The sequence below is a fragment of the Peromyscus maniculatus genome, chromosome 15 (genome assembly GCF_049852395.1).
Source record: "Peromyscus maniculatus bairdii isolate BWxNUB_F1_BW_parent chromosome 15, HU_Pman_BW_mat_3.1, whole genome shotgun sequence".
NCBI lineage: Eukaryota > Metazoa > Chordata > Mammalia > Rodentia > Cricetidae > Peromyscus > Peromyscus maniculatus.
This window is the reverse complement of record NC_134866.1, coordinates 6,954,253-6,980,459: the sequence shown is the minus strand read 5'-3', so window position 1 is coordinate 6,980,459 and position 26,207 is coordinate 6,954,253. Positions and strand designations below refer to the sequence as shown.

The 26,207-nt window shown below is 40.2% G+C and overlaps 1 protein-coding gene across 1 annotated transcript; it reads left to right on the top strand.

The window, feature by feature from the left end:
* Positions 1-12,162: 12,162 nt before the first annotated feature.
* Positions 12,163-25,970, top strand: LOC102903515 (uncharacterized). Its single transcript, XM_076552210.1, is given in 6 exon segments — positions 12,163-12,317; positions 19,373-19,499; positions 20,139-20,231; positions 21,713-24,142; positions 24,145-24,246; positions 24,249-25,970. Coding segments are annotated over 6 exon segments (2,883 nt in total). The 5' UTR covers positions 12,163-12,281; the 3' UTR covers positions 24,344-25,970.
* The last annotated feature ends 237 nt before the right edge of the window (positions 25,971-26,207 follow it).

The following is a 26,207-nucleotide window of genomic DNA, read 5'->3' as shown; positions in this document are numbered from 1 at the left end:
ATGACCATGCAAGGGAAGGAATTACTCATTTTTATACACACACAGGTAGTGACCTTGTTGTGTTAGTCATGCCATTTTTTGGAAAACCTGAAGAAAAGGTATGTTAGGTGATGACATTCATTACCTAGTGATACATGTTTCAGATGTCAGAGGGTTTTTTGCTCAGATTTGAATAAGCATTGTCTTTCTTAATGTTCCTATTGCTATGATGAAACACCATAGCCAATAGGAAATTGGGGAGGAAACGGTTTATTTCCTTCACACTTCTATATCACAGTTCATCATTAAAAGCAGTGAGAACAGGGACTCAAACAGGGCAGGAACCTGGAGGCATGAGCTGATGTAGAAGCCATGGAGGAGTATTGCTTACTAGCTTGCTCCCCATGGCTTGTTCAGCTTGCTTTTTATTTATTTTTTTAATTTTATAATTTAATTTAATTTTAAATATCAGCCACTGATTCCCTTGATCTACCCCCTTGCCCTTCCCCCCAGCCTACCCCCCATTCCCATCTCCTCCAGGGCAAAGACTCCCCTGGGGATTTAGTTCAACCTGGTAGATTCAGTCCAGGCAGGTCCAGTCCCCTCCTCCCAGGCTAAGCCAAGTGTCCCTGTATAAGCCCCAGGTTCCCAACAGCCAGCTCATGCACTGAGGACAGGTCCTGGTCCCAGTGCCTGGTTGCCTCCCAAACAGATCAAGCTAATCAACAGTCTCACTTATCCAGAGGGCCTGATCCAGTTGGGGGCTCCTCAGCTATTGGTTCATAGTTTCAGCCTGCTTTCTTATAAACCCCAGGACCACCAAATCATGTCTAGCAAAACCCACAATGGGCTGGGCCCTCCCACATCAATCACTACTTATGAAAATGTCCTAGAAGCTTCTCCACTTCTCTGGCTCTGCTGTTCACAACACTGATTGTCCCTATTTGCTTTTGTACCTTTTATTGTTTTTCCTTCAGTGTGAAATTTTCAGCTCTATCCTTTGTGCTTGTAAAACTTTGTTGTGTGGTTGATTTTTAATGTTCTTCCTTACCCATGCATTTATTTCCCTGACTTTTTGTTTACTTGTCTGTGACAGGCTTGGCCCTCTATGGAATAATGGGGAAGACTTTAGGACTTTCAACTAGGAAAGTAGTTTGACCATTGTAACAGAGATTGATGGGCCATATTAGTAGGAGTTTTGGAAACAGTAGCGCTGAGAATACAGCTCAAGAATTATCAGTGGGGAAAAATAGTAGGAGCTCCACTGGAGACCATTCTGTGAGGTTTTGGCAAAGAATGTGGCTGCTTTCAGCCCTTTTCCTAAAACATTGCCTGGGGCTAAACTGGAAAATATTGGATTAATTTCCTTGACAGAGGAGATTTCAAGACAGCCTAATATTGACTCTGTTGTGTGGCTCTTAGAAATCAGTCTTATATGTTTCTACAATGAAAAAGAGCAAGCAGGGCAAAAAGAAATACTAAACGTGCAGTTTGAGGTGGAAACAAAACAGGAAATTTAATGTTGGAACTAAGTCTTGAACTGAAAGAGATGATAACAGTAAAGAGAGGCCAGATCCAAAATGAAATAAAGGGATTGACACTCTGTTGTACAAATTCAAAATGGTCTTATAATAAAAAAAAAACACCAGAGCTAGATATAGGGGTAAATGCTGAAAGATCAGAGAGACAAAGGAACAAGCCACTGCCACGTCTTATCTCTAGGACTCCTCAGCCTGAAAAGTCTTCAGTTCCTGTCTCCTCACACCTTATGTACCTTTCTCTGCCCAGCCATCACTTCCTTCTTAGTGCTGGAGTTATTGGTGTGTGTGCTTCCCAAGCAAAGGCATGGGATCTCAAATGCTGGGATTAAAGACATGTGACTTCCAAGTATTGAAATTAAAAATGTATACCACCACTGCCTGGCTCTTTTTCTGTCCTAGCCTGAGTTAATCTCATGTAGTCCAAGGTAGCTTTGAACTCAGAGATCAAGACCGATCTCTGCTTTCCCAGTGCTAGGATTAAAGGTGTGTGCCACCACTGCCTGCCTTCCATGTTTAGTCTAGTGGCTTGTTCTGTCCTCTGATCTTCAGGCAAATTTTACTAGGGTACACAATATATCACTAAAGCACTCTCAGATTAAGACCCTACCTGAAAACACATGAGCTATGAACCAAAGGCTGAGGGGCCCCCAGCTGGATCAGGCCCTCTGAATAGGTGTGACAGTTGATTGGTTTGATCAGTTTGGGAGGCAACTAGGCAGTGTGACCAAGTCCTGTGCTCATTGCATGAGTTGGCTGTTTGAAACCTGGAGCTTATGCAGGGACACTTGGATCAGTCTGGGAGGAAGGGACTGTACCTGCCTGGACTGAGTCTACCAGGTTGATCACAGTCCTCGGGGGAAGATTTGCCCTGGAGGAGGTGGGAATGGGGGGTGGGCTGGGAGTAAGGGGAGGGGGTGGGAGGGAGAGAATAGGGGAACCCATGGCTGATATGTAGAACTGAATGGTATTGTAAAATAAAATAAATAAAATTAAAAAAAAAAAAAGACCCTACCTGATTTAGCTTCCAACTTGTAAAAAGGGATTGAAAAGTATGAGTGTGATGTCTGGTGTATTTTAAATGATCATAGAGTATGTATATTGCTAGACTTGATAATTTGTAATTTGTTAAAACACTTTGATTCTATTTTGATTTTATGAGTTCTTCCTTTATTATTCTACCTATTGACTCCTCAAACTCTGTGATGATGTATTTGTAATCTAAGAAATAAAGCTTGCCTGAAGTTCAGAGGACAGAGCCAGGCACAGGGTTAGCCGTAGAGGTCAGGCAGTGGTGGCACACACCTTTACTCCAGCACTCAGGAGGCCGAGATCCCTCTGAATTTCTGTCAGTTCAAGGCCACACTGGGCTACACAAGATTTATCCAGTCTAAAAGAGGGACAGAGCCAGGCACAGTGCGCACACCTTTAATTTCAGCACTTAGGAATCACATATCTTTAATCCCAATACTAGGAAGGTTGTAAGAGGAAGTGATATGGCTGGACAGAGAAAAGAATATAAGGCAGGAGGAGACAGGAACTGGTGCTTTCTGGCTGAGGAGTTGGTGAGGTGAGAGGTGGTGGCTATGGCTTGCTCTGCTTCTTTCATCTTTCACCATGATAGCTGGCTCTGGGTTTTTATTATAAGGCCATTTAGGATTCATGCAACAAAACTCCCATCTCTTGGTATACTGTCATTTGCATCAATACTAAACTCTGTGCATGCTCGAGAAACCAGGCCTCAGCCCAGAGCTGCTGTATCAGAATCTGCATTTCATATTCAGTAGTGTGTATGTTGGAAACTCCCTTCTCAGTCTCTGTAACTTCTCTTTGTGAGAAATGTATGTAATGTACGGTGTATCATATAAACCTATGATACTAAATGCATAGTGTCCTATGGGTGCATTTGTTTTACATTTTTAATGATTTATTGTTACTTTAGGTACATTGGTGTTTTGCCTTTGTGTATATCTGTATGAGAGTGTCATATACTCTGAAACTGGCGTTACAGACAGTTGTAAGTTACTGGTGCTGGGAATTGAACCTAGGTCCTCTGGAAGATTAACCAGTGGTCTTAACCATTGCACCATCCCTCTATCCCCCTTGTTTCATGTTTTATCTCTCTTAAAAGCATAATACTCATATTTGATTCTAGAATCTTCTCTCATGCTCTTTCCTTAAAGATAGGCACTGCATAAGGTTGAATGGCCAGGTTAGGAGTATCTTAGTAATTTTACTCAACTACATCAGAAACACTTCTAGCTCTCCTTTCATGCTGGACAAACTTGTGTCTATGAACACATATTAGCCACTGGCCTTTATATTATTAGCAATGGTTTTAATTAATTTAATGTGTGATATTCATTGATTTACCTTTATTTCAAAACCTGCTGTCATGCAGGGATCTGGCAATTGATTTCTTTGCAGAGGAGTGTGAATACCTGGACCTTGCACAGTAGAATCTCTACAGGGATGTGATGTTGGAGAATTACAGCAACCTCTCCTTCCTGGGTGAGGATCTCATCCATAGTGAACTCTTACATTTGCTGTCAACATATAAATTGCTCTTTTTGTAGACTATCTCATGGGAACTTGGGCTCTCCAACAATGAAGTTTACAGGCCTGCTTTTAAGGAGAAATTTTGGTATAGCTAAGAAACATTTTATTGTATTTCTTATGCTTCTAACCCATCTGTTTGGGGTATCTTTCACTCTAGTGGCAATAGTAGAAACTCGGTGGCATGAGACATAAAGCACACAGGTATAAAAGAATGTTTCAATCCCCACTTTTCATATTTTTCCTTGTCAGTGAAGCTCAGGATCTACAGACTGTAAATCCCCTCTAATTATTCTAACATGTCTGTCAGGAAACATGCAAAGAACTAATTTTCTACAATCATTTATTATATCTTCTCTTCCCTTATTAGCACAATACTGAGATAGAAATTTTAATTCCCAGGTGTAGCTGGAGTTTCCTCTCCAGGTCCCGCCAAGCCCCGGATGTCTGACAGCCCACTTCTAAAATAAACACACAGACGTTTATATTATTTACAAACTGTATGGCCATGGCAGGCTTCTTGCTAACTGTTCTTATATCTTAAATTAACCCATTTCTATTAATCTATACCTTGCTATGTGGCTCGTGGCTTACCGGTATCTTCACATGCTGCTAGTCATGGTGGCATCTGGCAGTGTCTCCTCCCGCCTTCCTGTTCTCTCAATTCTCCTCTCTGTTAGTCCGGCCTATACTTCCTGCCTGGCCACTGGCCAATCAGTGTTTTATTTATTGACCATCAGAGCAACACATTTGACATACAGACCATCCCACAGCACCAAGGAGAACACACAGACAATCATGTTCCCTTTTCCTAAAAACAGGTCTTGCTATCTCTAAGCCATACTTGATCACATTTCTGAAGCAAAACCATGCACTTGGAATGTGAAGAGACAAGCAGCTGCTACCATATACACAGGTATGTAGGAATTGGTGGAGTCAGTGGACAGGTGGGAGATCCAGACATTAGGCAAGGAGCCAGGCTTTATCATGTGCATGGAGTCATTATGTTCTGATGGAAAACACTTTTTAAATGACTCCTGTTATAATTCTTGCTGTCTAGAAGGTCACCTGTCAGATGTTTCTGGTACTTTAAGAGTCTAGGCTTTGTTCATTCCCTCTAGTAACCTCTGCTGCATTTACCAACAAAACCGTACTTCATGTTTAAATATGTGTCTTATTTACTATTCTACTGCTGTAAAGTGATACCATGACCAAGGCAACTTATAGAAGAAAGCATTTAATTGGGGTAATTGCTTACAGTTTCAGAGTATGAGTCCATTATCATCATGCTGGGGAGCATGGCAGCAGGTGTGTAGGACAGTGGGCATGATGGTGAAGTAGGTGAGAGCTACATCCTGACCCAAAGACAGTAGGCAGTGAGAGGGGGAAACAGGGCCAGGCATGGGCTTTTGTATGTTTTGAAAGCCTACTCTCAATAACACCACTCCTTCAACAAGGTAACTTTTCATAGTGCTTCTTAAACAGATCACCAAGTAGAGACTAAGCATGCAAACACATGAGCCTATAGAGGCCATTCTCATTTAAACCACCATAAAGTGAGCCTGGCAGTGGTGGCGCACACCTTTAACGACAACACTTGGGAGGCAGAGGCAGACAGATCTTTGTAAGTTTGAGGCCAGCCTGGTCTACAGAGCAAGTTCCAGGACAGCCAAGGCTACACAGAAAGATCCTATCTTGAACCCGCCCCCCAAAAAAAAAAGAAAAAAAGAAAAAATTTACCACATGGTGACTTGTGTTTTTATGCCTTGTACATTTTCTCTCTTAATTGATTACTCGATGGTTTTTAATGTTGTAAATGAATACTTTTTAGAGATGGTAATTTTATCATCTATTCATTGCAAGAAATGTTGCCTTTAGCAAAAGTTCTCATTCATGGTGAACTTTAATTTTCATACATAATATGATAATTTGATGCAATTCATGTACTTTTTTGATAAAAATAAAGTATAAAATACTGTCTATAATCCTTGAAATACATTATTAAAGAGTGTTACATACAGTCTGCTTGTCATGCAGCATAGCTCTTATGCATTTTCATGTTGGTCTAATCTTACACAATTACCATTAAATTACTGTTTTCCATATATGTCTACTTTATACCTTTAGTTGTATCTGGCCATTCAAGTTCTGTATTTGTTTAATGCACTTCTTTCTGTAGGCATAATGCCCTTGAGAGTTTTCACTATTTTCCATGCTACAACTTATCTAGCTATTTAATTTTGAATAATATCCCTTTATTTCTATATACTGAATTACAATGCAGTGAGTATAGGTATAGAACTATACTGTAGTTTTCATTTCTATATAAAAGTATAAGTATAAATATAGGTCTCCATTTTAATGGCAAGCATAGTAAAGAATGTCAAGTTTTTATTCTTAACTTTTACTCACCAGGAATAAACCCTTATAACAGTAAGGAAAGTGATAAAGTCTGTGATGGGAAAATACTCCTAATTCAACACCAGAAAATTCATTCTAGATAAAAGACTTAGAGCATGTGGAAACAGGCAAAACCTTTGGCAAGATTAACCTGCACAAATGAATCCACAGTGGAGAGAAGCTGTGCACATGTGAAGAATGTCGTGAGTGCTCTACCATCAGTAAAGTTCACACTGGACAGAAACAGTCCAAATGTGAAGGGAATGACATGGCTTTTAGAGGTTTTTATAATTTAAACAGCACACAAAAAAATTCATACTGAGCACCACACCTACAAACACTGGGATGGTGCCAAAGCCTTTTTTTATTATTAAATCTCAAATAATTCCCACTTGACATAAACCTTTCTCACACACACACATGTGTGTGTGCGTGTGTGTGTGTGTGTGTGTGTGTGTGTGTGTGTGTGAGAGAGAGAGAGAGAGAGAGAGAGAGAGAGAGAGAGAGAGAGAGAGAAATGGCCAGACATTTAGCTTTATCTTGCCTATATAAGCATCAGAGTATTCATACCAGTAATGAACCCTACAAAAACAAATAATGGGACCAATTCTTTCCTTGTTTTTCATACCATAAATAAACATCCTCAGAGACTTCAAAGAGAAATTATGTACATGAATAGTATCATTAAAGCTTAAAGAATAATTCAATTATTTATAAATATAAAAATTCACATTTGTGACAAAAACTGCAAATGAAGATGTGCTAGTTAGATTCAGTTGTGACCCTCACTCAGCCCAGCATTATCTAAGGAACTCTGAACAGGATGGTGACCTGGATCATGCTGGCCTATGCATGGATCATGATGGCCTATGCCTGGATAATGCCGACCTTCCAGTATGAGTGCTGTAGTCTACATTTCTGTACTATCCAGACTGGTCAAGGTGTGAAGGTCTACCCTAAGTGCGGGCAGCACATTCCAAGAGCTTCCCTTTTAGGCGAAATTTTGTTTAGAACAAAAGGAGAAGAAAGCAACATAAATAAGCATCTGCATCATATCTCTGTTTATTTTGGATACAGTGCTACCTTGAGCTCATCTTGCCAAGATGGACTATAGCCTCAAACTATGGTCAGAATCACCCTTTCCTTTCCTCAGTGGCTTGTCAGAAAACTGATCAGAGCAACAAGAAAACTAAGAATTGCAGAATATTATAGTAAGTCAGTGTAGTGATGCTAACATAAAATCCTGTGTTTAGGAGGTAGAAAGGAGGCAGGAAGATCTGGAGTACAAGGTCATCAATGATTGCACAGGAAATTTCAGCCAAATCTGGGGTTTATGAGACTTATCAAATTAAAAAAGAATTATAGGTTTTGAGAAATAATCATACCTTTATTGCATTTAATGTTTTGCATTAGTTTTTACTGTAGTGTTCCACCTTCACATTTATATAGACTCTGACTTTTCTCATGGGGATTCATGTGTTCCATTAATATGATATATGTGTATGTGAATCTGGAGCCAATTAATTTCCTCACTCAGCTCTTTTTCCTTTTTCACATGTTCCAGAAATTGTAGAAGCAACCAACTAGAATGATTGTCTTCCTTATATTTTCACAAACAGTTTAAATGGTGCTGAGATGGACAAGAGCACTGGACACTCTTCAGGAGGATTCTGATTGGATCCCCAGGTACACATGGAGGCTCACAACTATCTGTAACTCCAGTTCCAAGAGATCCAATGCACTTACTGGCTTCTGCACACAGCAAACACACACATGATACACAAAACAGATTCAGTTTAAAAGCATATGTATAGGATCACAATATTCCTTGTTCTTCATAAGAGGTGAGTCTGCAGTTACTAATGCATGTACCTTGATAAGTGTTTTAAGAAGTCAAACCATGGGATTTCTTATTGTGGAATATTTGTTGATGCTGTAAAGATGCCTTTTGATTGGTTTAATAAAGAGCTGAATGGCCACTAGCTAGGCAGGAAGAGGTTAGGTGGGATTTCTGGGGACAGAGAGGATGCTGGGAAGAAGAAAGGCAGTTGCCAGCCAGGTGCAGAAGAAGCAGAAATATGGAGAGATGAGGTAACAAGTCATGACAGAATGTAGGTTAAAAATAGGGGTTAAAGTTATAAGAAATACTTAGGAAAACTCCTAAGCTAAGGCCAAGCTTTAATAATTAGTCTCCCTATTGTTATTTGTTAGCTGGAAACCCAAAGAAAAGTTCTGTAACATATGGCATCCAGTGTGGGGCCTCAAATATCCAAACATAGGACCTGAGAAAGCTAAGAAAATTCCCAGACAAGGAGCCATATATCACTTATGAGTCTTGCAGTCTCTCAGGTGGACCAGTGCTTGGCATACAGAGATGTGGCTACTGTTTGCTACCTGTGGGCTGGAACCAGCCACTAGCACCATGTGGCAGTGCCATGCTCTAAGCTGAGCCTTAGCATGGCTGACGTGGCAATTTAAGATTTGTCTCACATGGTCAGAGGATGCTGCACACACTTAGTAAAGCCAGGTCCAAACACAGAAGACCTGTTTAATAAAACACTGACTGGCCAGTAGCCAGGCAGGAAGTATAGGTGGGATAAGCAGATGAGGAGAATTATGAGAAAAGGAAGGCTGAATCAGGAGTTGCCAGCCAGACACAGAGGAGGCAAGGTGACAAGACAGAACTGAGAAAAGGTACCAAGTCATGTGGCTAAACATAAATAAGAATTATGGGTTAATATAAGTGTAAAAGCTAGTCAGTAATAAGCCTGAGCTAATGGTCAAGCAGTTGTAATTAATATAAGCTTCTGTGTGTTTACTTGGGGGATGTGAGTGGGAGAAATTTTTCCTGCCTGCCGGCCAGCTGGAACACAGGAAAACTTCCAGCTACAGCTTTTCAAGTCTCTATTTCATGACTTCCATCCTGATTTCTATTATTATTGGTTTGACTTCTTGTTTTTTCTCCAACTTTGAAGTCCATTGTTGGATTATTTGCTGGAGACCTCTTTAATATTGAAGTTAAGAACTCAGGCCGGGCGGTGGTGGCGCACGCCTTTAATCCCAGCACTTGGGAGGCAGAGGCAGGCGGATCTCTGTGAGTTCGAGGCCAGCCTGGTCTCCAAAGCGAGTTCCAGGAAAGGCGCAAAGCTACACAGAGAAACCCTGTCTCGAAAAACCAAAAAAAAAAAAAAAAAAAAAAAAAAAAGAACTCAGTACAGCCATTCTTCATAGGACTGCCTTCTGATGTCTTCAGTGAGTGACTGTTCATAGAGAGGTGTACTGTTTAGTCACCAATTGTGTATTTTCCATGTTTGTCTCTCTATTCATTTCCATTTTACCCCCATGTGTTCCAATAGGATGAACAGGGGTTTTTTTTTTTCTTTCTTTCTATTTATAAATGCTTGGTTTGTGGTCTATAATGTGGTTCATTTTAGAGGTCTTTGCCACTGAGCAGACTGTGTTTCCTATGTGTTGGTATAATGTTCCATAGATATATTTAATAAGTCCAGTAGACATTTGAGTATTTATCTCTAGGGAATCTTTGTGTATATTGATTTGGAGGACCAATCTATATATAAGAATGAAGTACTTTATGAGTGTCTTATTATTTACATTAATATTTACAATAGTTATGTCCTTTTTTTGTCAATATGTAGTGACCGTGCTCATTTCCGTAGAAACAGAGACCTGTATTAAAAAGGGAGATGAGCCAAATGAACTCATTCACAAATATGAATCATAGTAACTGAATTTCTTACTTCAATATTTTGGACATGTCGCCAAAAGGCACCTCAAAATTTAGATGCTTTCTTCTTTTCAAGTAGAATCCAGAACATATACAGCTACCATAATTGGACTGAAGAGGCAAGGACAGACATCTTTATTTCCTTGTTTTCTTCTGTTATAATCATCATGGAATAGACAATTACATTCAGCTTAGCAAGGGGACCTTTCCAGGCTGACTCCATAAGTTACAATAGTACAACGTACAACTAGATAAAACTCCACCATGAGCAGTATTGCAAAGTGAAAATGCCTGCCTGCCTGCCTGCTGCATATATGCTGGATAAACAGTTATCTCAGAAAGTGGTCATCTGGGTGATGGAGATGAGTGTTACCCGTAGAAGCTATACTTTTGTACAATGCAGAGCAAAAAGAACCGAACACCCAGTACCGAGCCATGCATTTTCATTATTAAGGGCCTCTGGGAGTACACACTAATCATTCCTAGACCTTGCAACTTCTAACTTACACTCCTCTCTCCAAACTTAATTCATGTTTACCACTGGGGCTGCATTATTCATTCTCCTGTATCTAATACTACAGAAATATTGGCATTTGTGTTACCAAATAGTTAATAAAATTCATACTTAATCACTGCAGGGAAGAGGACATGCATTTCTTATGGTGATAAAAAAAAAAAAGCACTATGTGATCCCCCCCCACACACACACACACACAGACACTGTCTCAGAAGTTATATAGCTTCCTTGTGGATGAGTATCTATCATAGGAGGTCCCAATGGTGCAAATCAAGCTTTATTCTGGTGAATTCATCTTTCTATTCCTATGAACATAATTCAGTTATCTTTGTATTCCAGAAAGAACCATCTGTGTCCCAAGTTAGAGGAACTGAGGGAAGTTCAATCCTTGACCTTTAAAATACTGTCACACAGGAAGAATTTCAGGATGAGAGATGGAAGAAACCTAATGCTGAGATAAATTCTACAACAGGAGAGGATGGCCCAGGAGTCAGCACACTCCTGAATGTGAATCCATGATTGTGGTGGGGGCAGGGGGAGGCGAGGGTCCTGCTACAGCTCACAAAAACTAAATTTCTTCCATAGATTAATGTATGGAGAAGGGGCATTGTGGACATATGAAAAGATTCTTAGGTGGATTCTGAGAATTCTTTACATGTAAAAGCCAGAGAGCTGGACTTTTAACCTCGTTCTACGATTTTAAATCATCTCTCAGTCCCCCTGACCATGCAATGCACTACGCTGTATGGATTCCAATGTTCACACTAAGAAATTTCCCGCCCTGGCTGCGGCACAAGGTTTATTTTACTTCAGTAGAACAGGGTTGTTTACTGTAGTGGTGTGTTTATACCCAAGGCCTCCTTTATCCCAGCCAAGGGCTTTACCTCTAAGATGCTCCCTAACCCTTTCTGTAAAAACAGTGTCTTTTATTTTGCCCAGGTTAGCCTTGGATTTGGAGTACTTTTGTCTCAAGCTCCTGAGCATCTGCGACGAAAGGGCGGGCGGGGGTGGGGGGTGGGACATGGGGCTGGTTTCAAAAATTATCTTAAAGAGATAGTAGTCATTTCCAAATAATTTTTTTTTTTTTTTTTTGCTGAGTTATTTAAAGTAAAATGGAGTCAATGTGAACACGTGGAAATAGGATCCCATGGTAAGGAGACTTTAGTTTTGAAACGCAACATATCGACCAGCAATACATTGCAAACATTACTGACCAAGGCTCGACTCACATTCAAACACCTCCTGTGGTGAATCCGGGATTCTAAAAACATCCTGCCTCCCTGTGCCGGGCACAGCGACGCAGCTCCTGGTTTACTTGCTCCTCACTGGCACGGGGGAAGAGACACCGGAAACACGCAAATCCCCAGCCTGTGTTCCCCGCCTCGGCCCTCGCACGGACTCGTGGGAAACGTAGTCTTCCGCTGCACCCGCGTACCGAGGAGCCATTGTGGAGAGGGCACTTCCGCATTGCGTCTGCACCAGCGCCTCTGCTCGCAAAGTTGGGCGATTCTCGGGTCCTGCTCCGCGCTCGGGTCGCGTCTCCGACATGGAGGTTGGTCCAGGCTGCCGCGCATCTCTGCAGGTCGGAGGGGCCGTGCGGGATGGGCGGATCCTGCGCGGAGGAGGCGGAGGAGGGAAGAACCGACTTGGTGGTGCTCTGCGGACCTAGGCTGGGCCACGGCGTCTGGATGCCTGTTGGGGCTGGGGAGGGGGCGTTTGTGTGGTGCTGGAAGTGAACCCCCTGTAAGCAGGGGGCGGCAGCCTGGGCCCACCAGGAGCTTCTGTTATGAGGGTTGGCTTGGGAGGGAAGGAATTGGGAAGTGTGGGAAATCCAGGATTGCTCGAGCAGGGTGGGTCGGCTAAGAGCCTGCGCTTGGAGGTGCCGGTGGGGGCACAGATTCCAGATTAGCCATGGAGGCGTTTGATTACTAGCTGACCCACGCTTGCCCGTCTGTTGTCAGTTTTCTCAGGACACCTAGACCAAATGGAGGTCTGGCTCCGTCCTGTTTTATAGTCGGCCTAGCATTGTTACAGTTGATATTAAGTTCATCAAGTTACTAGTTTCCAAGGACGGAGAGTTTTGCGAGGGAGATTGACGTATAGGATGTTAATCTCATTGCCATTGGAATAGATTGCTAGACTTATGAACTGCTGTTTTGAATAGGAATCCTTCATGGTCACCACTGTGACCTGAATCCTGATTCTGACACTCGCACGTAGAGCCTTGTAGAATCTCTCAAGGGGGAGATTCGAGTTTTGCAAAACAAATTACTGATCCTACATTGTAGAGTTAAAAACAGTAGAGAATACTTCATCCGGTTTCATCGGGGATTATGATGTCATTGGCTTGGGCTCCTTTGCAGAATTTCGAGATGAGTTGATGTGAGGGTAGAAGTATGTCTAGGGATTGCTAGCAAAGGGACATAGGTGCTTGAGTTTCTCTGGGGAGGAGAAATAGCCCTACACACACAACAGGCAGTTTGCTTTGCTCTCTAATCACACGCTTTCTTCTATCGTTGTCCATTGTCTAGTGTCTAAACTCTAAAACTGACTCTGTCACTGATTGTGGTATCTGGGTTCCATGCTTCTCCCTTATCATTTCTTGCATTTGAAGAATTGTGGTTCACTCGAGGTCCTGTAATGTTTACACAGTGGACTCCGTGCCCTGTCTTTTCTGATGTTTCCTGTTTTGTCACACTTCAATAAAACCAAGTGTTTATGTGCTAGAGATTGGCTTATAGCATTGAAGTCTACTCAAAGGAAATGGTATTTTTTTTTAAAGCCGGGCTGTGGTGGCACGTGCCTTTAATCCCAGCACTTAGGAGGCAGAAGCAGGTGGATCCCTGAGTTTGAGGCCAGCCTGGTCTACAGAGTGAGTTCCAGCACAGCCAGGGCTACACAGAGAAACCCTGTCTCAAAAAAACTAAAAAAAAAAAAAAAAAAAAAAAAAACAAAAGAAACAAGTTTTTTTAAAAAAAAAAAATTATTGAACTTTTCTCATTAAAGTATTAAATGAATGTGAAACTCCACAGCTTCCATTCCAATTGGCTATTCTAACTGTATAGACGTTCATTGAGGTTGTACCGACTTTGAGTCTGGTTAATTTCGGTGTGTGATGTTTTATTTCTAAGTTTTATATGAAGCATGTGGTCTTGAAAGCACCCTATCTTACATACCAGAATTTTCTGTAGACTTTGTAACTATAATTAATATAGATACTTTCTAGTTAATGTCACTAATCTGTGGGAAAATAACATTCTGTTTTTACTGCCTTGTGCATCAAAGCTGCTTTCTTACATTGTAAAGATGATGCAGCCCCTTGCTCACTATAACTTGTAAACCCTTTACGTATACGTCATCTGCAGTCACAACACCTGACCAAAGCATAGTCCATGGTGAAATGTTGCCATCTGCATTTGAGAGGTGGAAGCAGAGAGTCAGGAGTACAAGGTTACCCTCCGCTTAGAGACTTTAAGGTCAGCCTAGGCTAAATGAGCCATGTCAAAACATACTTTAAAACAATAACTTATGACTGCACCAAATGTATTTTATGGTTCCTGTCATCTGACTTAGTACCAGGAACCAGACAGAAATCTATCCAATTGACATTTTGCTGATTTTCAAAAATTCTACACATGGTTGATAAGTTCTGTTGACTCTGTTTGACATAGAATTTAATATTTTTCTCGCTAACTTACTTTTGTTAAAGTCATTCAATTTTGGAGATTAGATATTTAGTTTTATTTGCTGTGTGGGGAAAAATTCTCTTCTTTGCCTTGCTTATTTGCAGAGAACATTCATTACTTTTGGATATTAATCTTTGTTAGTTTCTGTCGTGACCTCATGCTGCTTTCTTGTGTTTTTTTCCTGGATGCTTCTAGTCTGTGTTCCTTTCCATCTCATCTGAGACTTCTATAATTTCCCTGTTTTTCCACTCTGCAGTTGTAACTGATGCAGCCCTCCATGATTTACATTCCTCTCTGTTTCTATGCAGCTTCAATGGCTTGCCCAGTTTACACAACAGGTTCAACAGTGTGTGGAACATTTCTTTATGGTTAGCCAGAACAGAACTCCAGCTCTGCATGTGGACAGTGACAACCACACCTCCAGTGTCCTTCACATCCGGCCCGTAAACTGCTAATGAGGGATTTCTTCCTCTTCTTGGGAGGAGTTGGGTCTCCCACGGGGTACATTTCTGTCCTTTTCCTTACAGGCTCTTGTCTTTGTATTCCAATGCTTGTGTAAACGATGATATGAGGGAAAGAGTTACTAAGGACTTACTCATTTTAGAAACTCATATAGTTGGCCGGGCGGTGGTGGCGCACGCCTTTAATCCCAGCACTCGGGAGGCAGAGCCAGGCGGATCTCTGTGAGTTCGAGGCCAGCCTGGGCTACCAAGTGAGCTCCAGGAAAGGCGCAAAGCTACACAGAGAAACCCTGTCTCGAAAAACCAAAAAAAAAAAAAAAAAAAAAAAGAAACTCATATAGTGACGTTGTGTTAGACGTGTTGTACTTGGAAAACTGCAAAGGGAAAGTTTGCAGGATGATGACATTTCTGGTGATCTATGTGGCATATGTTAGAGAATATGGAGAGAAGATACAGAAGTTATTTGTATAGATTTGAGTAGGAGACAGAAATATATGCAAGGAATGAAAATGAGAAGCACAGACTTTCAGCATCTTCTCTTTTTGGTTTATAAATATTTCTGTGTTTGAGTCTATCCATAGTTGTTTTCAAATGCAGTGACATATTTTGAGTTGAAAAATAAAAGTATGTGTCAGATTGTCTGGCAGATTCTTTCAAATACATGCAGTTATTATCTTCTTTGAGATAGCTACATAAAATAAATCAGATGGATAAAAGAATGAACCCCTACTGTTGACAAGATGGACTGCTCTTAATATTTTATTAGGAACATGGAGTAACATTGTATTGAAAGTTTAAGATCACTGTTACATTTACACATTGAACATACAGAATAAAGCATATGCTACTTCTTTAGAAACTAATATGTTGTCTAAACAAGTATTCCATGTTTCAAATAAACACGTTAGCTATGGTCTCCCATACCATTTTCAGTGTTTGAAATATACACTCTGAGTCATAGTATTGCAAAATGTGCTGACTAAAAATGAGAATTAATGATATCTGCATGTCAGTTGCATGTGAGTCAAGAGCTGGGCCAGAGACCTGTGGGTTGACTGCTTTATCAAAATCCTGGTATGTTAAGGTAGCATATTCTCTAATCCATAGACAGTCTATGTCCAAAAATGGAATCAGTAGTAGCTAGAAGTTAATTGGGAATCCAGCCCTGTCTTTGTATCTAGCTTTGACTTCCCCATAAGCTCCTGGCACTGAGGATTGTTAGGTATCTATGTCAGAGTAGCTCTGAGGGACACAGACATGATATGCAGGAGTTCTTATGACTTCTGCTCGCTCCATTCTGTTGATCTAGACATGTGTCTAGGACCAGCCTCCATTCAAAAGAAGGAAAGTTGAACTTCACCTTCTGACTGGTGGCCCTCTCATAGGTAAAGGACAGTGGAGGATGGGTTTCTCACCTCTTACTTGTTGAGATGCTTTCAACAGAGTCTCATTTTCTTTTCATAAGGGTAAGGTGGCACACACCTTTAATCCCAGTGCTTGGGAGGCAGAGGGATTTCTATGAGTTTAAGGCCAGCCTTACTACATAATAAGTTCCAGGACATCCAGAACCACATAGTGAGACCTTAGGGCTCTGTTGGCCCAAAGTCCTCTTGCTGTTCAGATAGAAGACTATTTCCCATACAGAGGTTTCTCTTCACTGCGGTGTCCGTGTCCATCCCCCGTACCCCCACCCCCACCTCCACCCCGGCTCGGGGACAAGCCTTTTGTTCTGTGGCCTTCTCCGCTCGCTCTCCAGGTCTGTTGGGAGCAGCTACGAAGCTTTGTTTGTGTATCATGCGTGTTCGTTTTATCCACCATGTGTGAGCTATCAGCTTCCCCGGCTGCCGCTTCTGCTGAGATAACCCAGTAGGATTTTACAGAAGTCCCTTCTGAGTGAGGAGCCCCTAGCTGCCCTGTCAGGATTCTTACATAACTTGCTTAGCCTTCTGTGCCTCTCTTTAGTGTTGTCTAGACTGGAGTTTGGGGAAAGTCTTAGTTTATGTCCATCACTTATTTCACATAATGTAAGCTTAAAGACCTCATTTCTTAAAAATATTTTCTTCTTTTATGTTTTTTTTAAGGGACTTCTTCACATATCACAGGCTAGCTGTGAACTCTCTATGCAGATGAGACTGGCCTTGAACACCTACAGCTTCCAAGAACTAAGATTACAGACATGTGACATCATTTTGGTTTCCCCCTTTTCCTTTATTCTGTGTGTAGTGTTCCATAAATTCTTTACCCTCTCTTCAGGTTGGTTTTTATTTTTTGTTTTTTGTTTTTGTTTTTCTTGTCTTATCTTTTTCTTGCCTCATTGTGTCTGTATGTATGTTTAGGACCCCCATGGGTACTAGGGTTCCACTTCAGGTGGTTAGACTGGGCTTTTACCTGCCGAGTCACCCCCCAGGCCTTCAGTGTTTTCAATGTCTCTCTTCATGCTCTTTAACCTTTGGCAGGCTTCCTGTTTGCTGAGGCTTCCTTCTGCCAGACCCTTCCTACTGTTCTCTCTGTACTGTTTGCCCCTCACTATGGCATTTTCTGATCTGTCCTTGTGCTTTTCATATGCATGGTTGATTTCCTATTTTATGTCTGCAGATATTATCTTACCTTTTTGTTTGGTTGTCTGAATTCTCCTTTAGGTCATTACCACAGGTAGGGTGTTCAGGGCATCTTTGGAGTATTTTGTTTTTCTTGATCTGGTTCATGTTTCCTATTTGTATACTTTATGATGCTTATTGATCTTTGGTCTTTGGGAATAACAGTGACCACCCGTCATGAGCTTGAATTTAAAGGACCTTCAAATGTGTTGTAAGAAATTGAATGCCTTTCTACTCTTAACCTGAGAAAGGAACCAGGAAATTGGAGGCTATCCTCAAACCATGCCTTGCTGGTCCACACCTGAGTAGTATGTGGCAAGCAGAGCAAGATGGCTTTTCCTAAGCAACTAGTTAGCTTCATACATTGAATTCATACAGTAAAGGGAAATGATTAACAGAAAGTTATCAAATTAATAAAAATGTAGAGTGAAGCTCAAAAGAAATCATACGTGGAAATAATACAGGAATCAATAACTATCTCATTCTTGTTCTTAAACACCTCTCTCAGTGGTATCATTAAAATGGGCAGAATTACCATCCTCCTAGGATACATGCTCTACACAGTTGCACATTTCCTTGTTGTCAGAGCTGCACACACTTCCGGCTGCTTTTCTAAGGTTACTTCCTGTTTTACTGATGCTGCAGCAAGTGTAAATGTTATTTTACTAGGTTTGTTTTTCTGACCCTTTAGCAGCTTCCTTTGCTTATTTCAGGTACAAAGCTGTCCTCAATATTCTTATAGCATGAATACTTCAATTTTATTTTATATTCCTGTTTCTGTGGTTTCACAGTCACCAAAACATGGCTGACAGTCACCAAAACATGGCTGAAAACTGAGTTCTGTAATTTACTTGATTTTTTGACAATGAAATTATGGTGCACATGTTTACAGTATGAAACTGCTCAGTCACACAAAACGATGAAATCCTGTAATTTGGGTCAATATGGAAGAGCCAGGAAATTATTACTTTAGGTAGAGAAAGGCAAGTACTCAAGAATTTTAACTTATAGAAGTTGGAGAAATAATGTTTTTTTTTTCCCATCAGTCAGTGACATCAGGAAAGGTAGTCATTGGGAAATGTTGACAAGTCAGTGCTCTTATACAGTCAGAAGGAAAAAGCTATAGCAAATGTTGTCCAGAATGGTGACTATAAGTAACCATTTTGCAGTATATTACAGAAGATGAGAAAACAGTGTTTTTTGTTTGTTTTGTTCTGTTTTTTGAGACAAGGTCTCTATATAATCCTGGCTGCCCTGGAACTCACAGAGATCACCTGCCTCTGCCTCTCAAGTGCTGGGATTAAAGATGCGAACCACCACACCTGTCCTAAGGACTTTGGACATTTTAAACTTAAAAATTAAATGTTTGAGGAAATGACCACTCTAAAATTGATATAAAGACAAATGCACAGTCTACCTGTAACAATATTACAGAATACCCCCTTTAACATGCAAATCTCTCATTTTCTATTATGTAACCATAGGAAAAAATAATGTATTGCTGTCATTGACCATTTGAGAACTTTATGCGATCAGATGAAAAGCAACTCAACACTAAAATGTAAAAAAAAAAATAAAAATAAGGGAAAATAATAATTAACATCACAATTTATCATTCTTGTACTCAGCAGACTAAGCTGAAGTTTTCATGAGTTCAAAGACTGCTTATGAACATGGTAAATACACGAATACATGTCTGATAAATCTTCATCACAGAAAGCAGGAAAGGGGAAAATGTAAGAATGTTAGTGATATCTAATTATTTTAAATATTAACAAAGTGTTGTTATTGCTATACTTCCTAAGAATGTATTCATAAGCACAGGATGCCAATTGGTATCTATGTTATTGGTTTTAATTAATATAATCTATTGTTCATTTCTCCTTATTTCAGGAAATGCTGTCATTCAGGGATGTGGCCATTGATTTCTCTGCAGAGGAGTGGGAATGCCTAGGCCCTGCTCAGTGGAGTCTGTACAGGGATGTGATGCTGGAGAATTACAGCAACCTTGTGTTTCTGGGTGAGGATTGCATCTATAGTGAATTCTTTTTTGTGTATATGTGTGGTTTTTGTGTTGTTGTTGTTTGGTTGTTTTTTTCATTTTTTTGTTTGTTTTTGGTTTGGTTTGTTTTTTGAACCAGAGTCTCTCTATGTAGTCCTGGCTTTCTGGAACTCTGTGTAGACCAGACTGGCCTTGAACTCAGAGATCCTCCTGTCTCTGCTTCCGTCCCAAGTGCTGGTATTAAGTGCCACTATGCCTGGCTCATATTGGATTCTTAATTCAAGGTCAACATTAAATTCCTTTTATAAAACATCTCATGGGAGCTTGTACTTTCCGACAGTGAGGGTCATGGCCTACATCTAAGGAAGAATTAGAGAGATTGTTAAAGGTAACTAAGACAATTTGTTGTTTTTATTTCTTCTTGTTTTTTTAACCTGGCTCTTTCTTAAAGTATCCTTCACTCTAGTGGTAATGCCAGGAATTCACAGACATGAGGCCCACCCTTAAGTTTTAATTTTATTTATTTGTTTATTTGTAAATGACAGAACTGAAGCTGAGTATATCCTTTTTCCCTCTAAGGGCACAATCCTGGAGTAGACATGTTATTTCCCAGGTGAATAACACACCAACCATCTTGTTCTTTTTCCCCACAATCAGGGCTTGCTTTCTCTAAGCCATACCTGGTCACCTTTCTAGAGCAAAGACAAGAGCCTTCAGATGTGAAGAGACAAGCAGCTGCCATACAAACAGGTGCGTAGAAATGAGGGGCAGAGGGTCAGTGGGCTTTCCAACAGAAGGCCAGGCTTTACCATGTGCACTGAGATCTTACACTGTGATGGAAATCAGTTTTTAGATATTCCATTCATTCATTCATTTATTCATCTACCTATGATGCTTTAAGTGTCTAAGCTTTGTTCCCCCCAGAGAGCTCTGCTTGTGTTTACAGTAACAACAAAGTTTGTCATTTTTCTGAGAGTCTGCATTGTAACGGACTGTTTCCTATACTTATGTTTAAAGACATGAGTCCATTATCATACAATATAATCACAAATACATTTCTTTCACATCACTTACATGTATGCTAATTTAAATCTTTTCATAATCGCCATGAATGATTGCAATGTATTCTCAAAGTTTTTCTCTCCTATATTCAGTGTTACTGATCTAAAACACATGCCCTTTGTGGGTATATTTTCCTAGGTTAAAACCTTACATGTCTAAAGAATGTTTTTAATAGCTTATCAGTTGTTTTTCAGGATTTAGTGGGTTCAAGATTCTCTTTTCATTATTTTACAACTTTATTTTCTGTATTAATGAAGTCTAGGTTGTCTAAAATCATTTGTTTACATGTAAGCTATATGTTTTTTGTGGATGAAGTGTATAATACTAAACACTTTAGGACAGTGTAAGATTAAAAAGCATCAGGGAGCTTTGGTTCTGTGAGCATCAGAAGTGTGTGTTTCCACTTGATTTGTACACATGAGCACACACGTCTCTGGTTCCCATGCCTTGCGCACCATCTCATCACTGACTGTTGTAAGATTGTGTTATCTTAGAAGTGGGGCTGGTTCTATCATTTCTTCTTTGACTGATATGTGCCTTTAGCAAAGGTTCTATCATTACAGGTGAACTTGTTAACTTTTTTCTTTTCATAATTTGATTCTTTTAGATACTTATTTCTTGTGAAAATACAACATATAGCTTCCTGACTTAACTCCCTGAAATATCATACTTAATATTATGGAGAGTTTGTTCTACAGTATATATTTTGTGCCTTCCAAATTAAAACTAAGGATATAAATTGTGTATTTCTACATTCTTCCAACCTCTGACAATCACCATTAATGTAATGTTTTCCACATTTAGCTATTTATATTTTTCATCTGTCTCTGTTCATATAATTTATACATTTTAATGGGTTCATTTCTGTGAACATAATGCCCTAAGAGTTACCATTATTATTGATAGTACATCTTCCTTTGCTATTAAACTGTTAATAATATTCCATTATTTCTGCATTCTATTTTGTCTTCCTCTTCTTTCAGTGGAAATTTATATTGTTTCCACTCACTGCATGTTCTGAATTACACTGCAGTGAATATAGGTGTAGAAATTTGTAATTTCTCATTTACCTATAAAAATGTGAGTAAAGGTCCCCATATTAAAGGTAAGCATTGTAAATATAAGATTGTCACTCAGTTTTTATTCACATGTCAACTTTTACTCGCCAGATATAAAACCATATAAATGTAAAGAATGTGGCAAAGCCTGTGATTGGGACTCACTGCTTGAATACCAGAGAATTCATCCAGGAGAGAAAGCCTATAAGTGTGAAGAATGTGGTAAGGCTTCCGATTCTTGCTCAGTACTTTCTGAACACCAGATAATTGATATGGGAGAGAAAGCCTACAAGTGTGAAGAATGTGGCAAAGCCATTTGTACTTGCTCAGGACATTCTAGCTACCAGAGAATTTGTATTGGAGAGAACCCCTACAAGTGTGAAGAATGTGGAAAAGCCTTCCCCACTTACTCATGTCTTACTGAGCACGAGGTAGAACACACTGAACAAAAATTCTACAGCTGTGAAGAATGTGGGAAACTGTTTTATTGTCATTCTCACCTTACAGAACATCAAAGAATTCATTTCCAAGAGAATTCCTTTAAGATTGAAGTATGTAGCGAGGACTTTTGTTCTCCCATAGAACTTTCTGATGACCAGAGATTCTGTATTGAAGAGAAGCCCTACAAGTATGAAGAATGTGTTAAGGCCTTTAGTGCTTGCTCAATGCTTTCTGATCACCCGGGAATTCATCCAGGAGAGAAAGCCTACAAGTGTGAAGAATGTGGCAATGCCTTTTGTGCACTCCATTCAGTATCTAAACAGCTGAAAATTGATTGTGAAGTGAAGTCCTACAAGTGTGAAGAATGTGGGAAAGCCTTTCCTAGTCATCTTTCCCTGATTCAGCATAAGATAGGTCATACTAGAGAGAAACCTTACCAATGTGAAGAATGTGGCAAAATGTTTTACTGTTCTTCAAACCTTAAGCAACATCAAATAACTCATTCTCAAGAAAAACCCTACAAGTGTGAAGTATGTGGCAAGGTCTTTAGAACTTGCTGGCAACTTTCTAAACACCTGAGAATCCATTCTGGAGAGAAACCATACAAGTGTGAAGAATGTGGCAAAGCCTTTTACACTCTCTCATACCTTACTCATCACAAGTTAGGTCATACTGGGGAGAAACCTTACAAATGTGAGGAATGTGGCAAGACCTTTTACTATCCTTCAGTCCTTAAGGAACACCAAGCAATTCATTCTGGAGAGAAACCATACAGGTGTGAAGAATGCGGCAAGGACTTCTGTACGCGCTCAGGACGTTCTAGACACCAGCGAATTCATACTGGAGAGAAACCCTACAAGTGTGAGCAATGTGGAAAGGCCTTTTCTACTCATTCATACCTTTCTCATCACAAGATAGTTCACACTGGCCATAAACCCTACAAGTGTGAGGAATGTGGCAAAAAGTTTTATTATCCTTCTCGCCTTAAGGAACATCAAAGAATTCATTCTCAAGAGAACCCTTACAAGTGTGAAATTTGTGGCAAAGCCTTTTATACTCACTCATACTTTACTCAGCACAAATTAGGTCATACTGGAGAGAAACCTTACAAATGTGAGGAATGTGGCAAGACCTTTTACTATCCTTCAATCCTTAGGGAACACCAAGCAATTCATTCTGGAAAGAAACCATACAGGTGTGAAGAATGCGGCAAGGACTTCTGTACGCGCTCAGGACGTTCTAGACACCAAAGAATTCATACTGGAGAGAAACCCCACAAGTGTGAAGAATGTGGGAAAGTCTTTTCTACTCATTCATACCTTACTCAGCATAAGGTGGTCCACTCTGGAGAGAAACCCTACAAGTGTGAGGAATGTGGCAAAAAGTTTTACTATCCTTCTCGCCTTAAAGAACATCAAAGAATTCATTCTCAAGAGAACCCTTACAAGTGTGAAATTTGTGGCAGTGTCTTTTGTACTCCCAAAGGACTTTCTAAACACCAGAGATTCCATACTGGAGAGAAACCCTACAAGTGTGAGGAATGTGGAAAGATGTTTTATTATCCTTCTCGCCTTAAGGAACATCAAAGAATTCATTCTCAAGAGAATCCTTACAAGTGTGATATATGTGGCAAAGCCTTTTATACCCACTCATACCTTACTCAGCACAAGTTAGGTCATACTGGAGAGAAACCTTACAAATGTGAGGAATGTGGCAAGACCTTTTACTATCCTTCAATCCTTAGGGAACACCAAGCAATTCATTCTGGAAAGAAACCATACAGGTGTGAAGAATGCGGTAAGGACTTCTGCACGCGCTCAGGACGTTCCAGACACCAGCGAATTCATACTGGAGAGAAACCCTACAAGTGTGAGCAATGTGGAAAGGCCTTTTCTACTCATTCATACCTTTCGCAGCACAAGGTGGTTCACTCTGGAGAGAAACCCTACAAGTGTGAGGAATGTGGAAAGATGTTTTATTATCCTTCTCGCCTAAAGGAACATCAAAGAATTCATTCTCAAGAGAATTCCTACAAGTGTGAAGTGTGTGGCAAAGTCTTTAGTGCTCCCTTAGAACTTGCTACACACCTGAATATTCATTCTGCAGGTGTGTAGGATGTGGAAAGGTTTTTAACTTATCCATCCTTACCTCGACACAAATTCCTGGAGAGAAATCTTACCTGTGTAAGGAATGTGGCAAAATGTTTTCTATCCTCCAAACCTTAAACAACACCAACTAACTAGTTCTGGAGGAAATCACACAAGTGTGAGGACTGTAGGAAAGTCTTTTGTACTCAGTTAGAACTTTCTAAACATCAAAAAATCATACTGGTGAGAAAGGCCACAAATGTGGAAAAGCTTCTGCTAGACTTTTTAACCTTACCCAGCACAAGGTAGTTCATTCTATTCAGAAACACTATCCATGGGAAAATGCTGGAGAATTTTTAGTCTTCAATCCTTAGAAAAAAGTCACAGAGTTCATTCTCAAGAGAGACCCTGCAAGTGTGAGGGGTGTGTCAAAGCCTTTGGTTATCGTTCAGACCTTATCCAACTCAAATGAATCCATCGCAGAGAGAAACCAAACCCTTGTGAAGGATGTGGCGAGTGCTTTACTAATAATTCAACACTTTCTAACCTCCATAAAAGTTATACTGGGGAGAAACACTACAAATGGGAATGCATTGACAAGCCTTTTAAAGGCTCTTTATCAGTTAACACAAAAGTGTTGGCACTGAAGAGTGCTCACACAGTAGAGCATATTATGAAGGTTTCATTTGTCAGTCAACTCTTGCTGATCATCAGAGAATTCACACTTGGGAGAATCTCTAAACAATATACGGAATATAGGCAGGTGTTTAGTTATAATTTGCCACTGCATAAGCATGAAAGAATTAGTACCACAGAAATACAAAGAATGTGGCAAGGCCTTTAGCTGTTTTTCATACTTTAATTATCCTCAGAGACTTCATACTGGAAACTACACATATAAATAATGTGTCAAACCCTTTAATAATATTTCAAATCTCAGTCAACACCAAAGAATTCAGTAAGCTTCACTGTTCAACTTCATGCCTCTTCATTTTCTAAGGGAGTCTCAGCTGTGTGGTTGCCTGGATCTGACTGGCTTACAGATGTGGCTATGGGACCCTGGATGCTGATTAATGCCCAGTCCCACCCCTGGGCAGATGGTCCTGGGTGGATGAGAATTCTGGCCAAGCAGAAATCAGAGGGAGCAAGCCAGTAAGCAGAATACTTTAGTTCCTGCCTCGAGATTTCTCCCTTGAGCTCTTGCCCTGGCTAAACTGGTTTTCTAATTCCTAAACTGGAGTAAACCCTTTCCTCTCCTAAGTTGTGTCTTAGTCATAGCATTTATCACAGCAGCAGACATCAAAGTCAGACAGCAGTGGACATGGAAAGGCTTTTCAATTTTATACCTTAATTATCATCAGTCTTCATACTGGAGAGAATGTCACAACGTCTTTTAGAGTGGAGAATCAGAGCCCTAGCCTCAGCTAAGAACACCTGAGTCCTATAGCAGAGACTTCCCTTTGCTGTAATCTACAAACCTGTTCTTTTAGACAAAGTTTTCAGGGTGCATCAATTGATTGTTCTGTAACTACAAATGTTTCCTGAAATTGTTACCATGTTATCCATCTGTACCTGGGTAACCTGAATCGATTCTTGAGCCATGATCTCTATGGCGGATTTCTCCCTTGGGATCCCCCAATTGTTAGTAACTCTTCCCCTTTGGTCTGTAAGAAAACCCAATAAATTCACTTTTCTCATCAATTTGGGCTGTGGTGAAATCCTAGGATCATTTGTTGTTGGGTCCCTTTGTAGTGACTAGGTATTTGTGGCTAGAGATAGGTAACATGTCATTCATATATGGCTCCAAAATAAACAATGTTTCATTCCCTTTCAGGTGAGAACTGTGGTTTTTGTATAACAACACAATCCCTGTTTTCATGGAACGAGAACCACTTTGAATCAGGGACACAAGCCACACACACTCATTCAGGAGATAGGATGGATTTGGTTACTAGCTACTTCTTCAAGTATTAATCATGGTCATTTCAGTTCTTATTTGCATATATCCAGAAAGGCATAAAAAATTGAGTTTACTTAAAAAGAGACAATATTGAAACTTCCATAGCAACATGGTTTGC